At 58.9% G+C, this 2,036-nt stretch overlaps 1 protein-coding gene across 1 annotated transcript; it reads left to right on the forward strand.

The window, feature by feature from the left end:
- The first annotated feature begins 212 nt into the window (after positions 1 to 212).
- On the forward strand, positions 213 to 1,474 carry LOC123130426 (uncharacterized). The gene has a single exon (XM_044550352.1). The coding sequence runs from the start codon at positions 248 to 250 to the stop codon at positions 1,454 to 1,456; it is 1,209 nt and encodes a 402-aa protein (XP_044406287.1). The 5' UTR covers positions 213 to 247; the 3' UTR covers positions 1,457 to 1,474.
- The last annotated feature ends 562 nt before the right edge of the window (positions 1,475 to 2,036 follow it).

Raw genomic sequence — 2,036 nt, forward strand, 5'->3', positions numbered from 1 at the left:
TGACTCGGTGTCAGCCATACCGGAAGGAGGCGTGACAGGCAAACACATGACCTGAGAAAGAAGATGCATTCTAGCCGTTAGATTTCAATCCAGCAGTCGGAAAAGTCGACTCTAATTTTCTTTATTTGCCAAAAAATAGCCTGTCGTTTGTCCCTTGGATTTAATCTGATATATATTGCGGCGCCGCGAAACTAGACTGCCAGCTACAACGTGCTTACGTGCGCCGGCGAGACGCGATCGGCGACCGATGGGGCCAGCACGGGACTGGTCCGGGCTGCCGGAGGACCTCCTCCTCGTCGCCATGGCCGCTATGGAAGTCCCCGACGTCCTCCGCTCGGGAGCCGTCTGCTGCTCCTGGCGCTCCGCGTCCGCCACGTTCCGTCGTCTCCGTCTCCCCTCCACGGCGCTGAACCAGCCTCCGTGCCTGCTATACGCGTGCGATGCCTACGGAGCAGACGACGCCACGGCGCTCTACTCCCCCTCTGCCAACGCCACCTTCCGCCTGCCATCCTCGCTCCGCGGCGTCGTCGGGTCGGCGCACGGGTGGCTCTTCACTACCGACGAGGCGGCCAACCCCTACCTCCTCAACCCTCTCACCGGCGCCCGGGCCGCGCTCCCGCCCATCACCACTCTCGAGGGCGTGAAGATCCACAGCAACCCGGACGACGATGGCGGTGTACTCTACGACGTTGACCGCGGGATGCGGAGCTTCCCGAAAGTGAAACAGGCCAATGCGCGGACCGCGAAGGACTGGGTGTACGGCCGGGTCGCCATCTCCGCGGCGGGCGCGTCGCCGGGGTGCATCGTCTTGCTCGCACACACGCCGTGCGGAAGTCTCTCCTTCGCGAGGCCCGGCGACGAGAGCTGGACCTCGCTGCCTGAACCATACTCGACCACGGAGGTCGCCATTGCTGTCTACAACGAGAGGGATGGCCTGTTTTACACGCTATGCGAGGGCGGCGTCGTGTGCACCTTCGACCTGAGCAACCCGTCGTCCCCGGCGGTGCGGCGCATAGCATACGGTGCGAAGATGCATTCGTCAGGCAGCGCTGCTAGGCACTCGCACTACCTCCTGTTCACGCCGGGCAACGCCATCCTGGTGGTGACGAGGCGCTTTGCCAGGGCACTGGACACTCCGCGTGGCGGCGGCGTTGCCACCACTGACCTCTGGATCCACAAGGTCCGCGGTCGGGACTGGACAGGCTTGGGTGACAATGCTCTCATCCTCGGCCGGAACTCGCCGCTGTGCCTCCCGATCAAGGACTATCCCATGTTGCGCCCAAACTGCGCCTATCTGACGGACGATCTTCAGCAGCACTACACGCCAGTCAGGCGGCGCAACCTCGGCATCTGGGACTTCGAGACCGGGAGCCTGCAGAAGCTTGACGATCTCAGGCCTCTCCTTCCTTGGCTGGAAACACCACCACCAATTTGGATTACGCCATCTTTTTACTAGACTTGGCACATGAACATTTTTCCCTAGCCTTTAATTTGTTTCCCTTATGCCTTGCTCGGTTAAACCCTTCTAGGCCGCGGTTGTGGTTTCAGTGCGCTGGTCTTATGGGGTCTTGATGTAGGGTAAAACCCTAATCGGCCGATCTTTCACGAAAGGAGCGGATCCCGCGAAGAATACGAGAAACACGAGAGGGGGAAATGAGGGGAATCACAAGGGGAAACACGAGAGAATCACTCAATCAACAAGAAATAGTCACACATGTGCTAGATCCTCGAGTACATAAGAAAAGATATACGATCCACGGTCAACTAGGAACGATACACGGTAACCGGTCTTCTCCGTGAGGAGGTCTTGAAGTTCTTCTCCAAAAAGAGGTCTTGAATCCAAAGGGATCTTCTCCGTAGAGGCCGCGGTCTCTCTCATGGAGTAGATCCGATGTGGATGAGCAATGCTCTATCTCTAAAATGAGCTAAGCCAATGCTAACCCTAGAAAGTTGAGCGAGGAGGAGTATAGATAGTCTAGGGGGGAGAAGGGATACACGGGCCTCGGCCCTTCACTGTGCGCAGACAGGGGAGGCCG

This window comes from Triticum aestivum, chromosome 1A (assembly GCF_018294505.1).
Source record: "Triticum aestivum cultivar Chinese Spring chromosome 1A, IWGSC CS RefSeq v2.1, whole genome shotgun sequence".
Classification (NCBI taxonomy): Eukaryota; Viridiplantae; Streptophyta; class Magnoliopsida; order Poales; family Poaceae; genus Triticum; species Triticum aestivum.

Coding starts and splice junctions, on each gene's coding strand:
- LOC123130426 (XM_044550352.1), top strand. CDS start 248: ATGGGGCCAGCACGGGACTGGTCCGGGCTGCCGGAGGACCTCCTCCTC.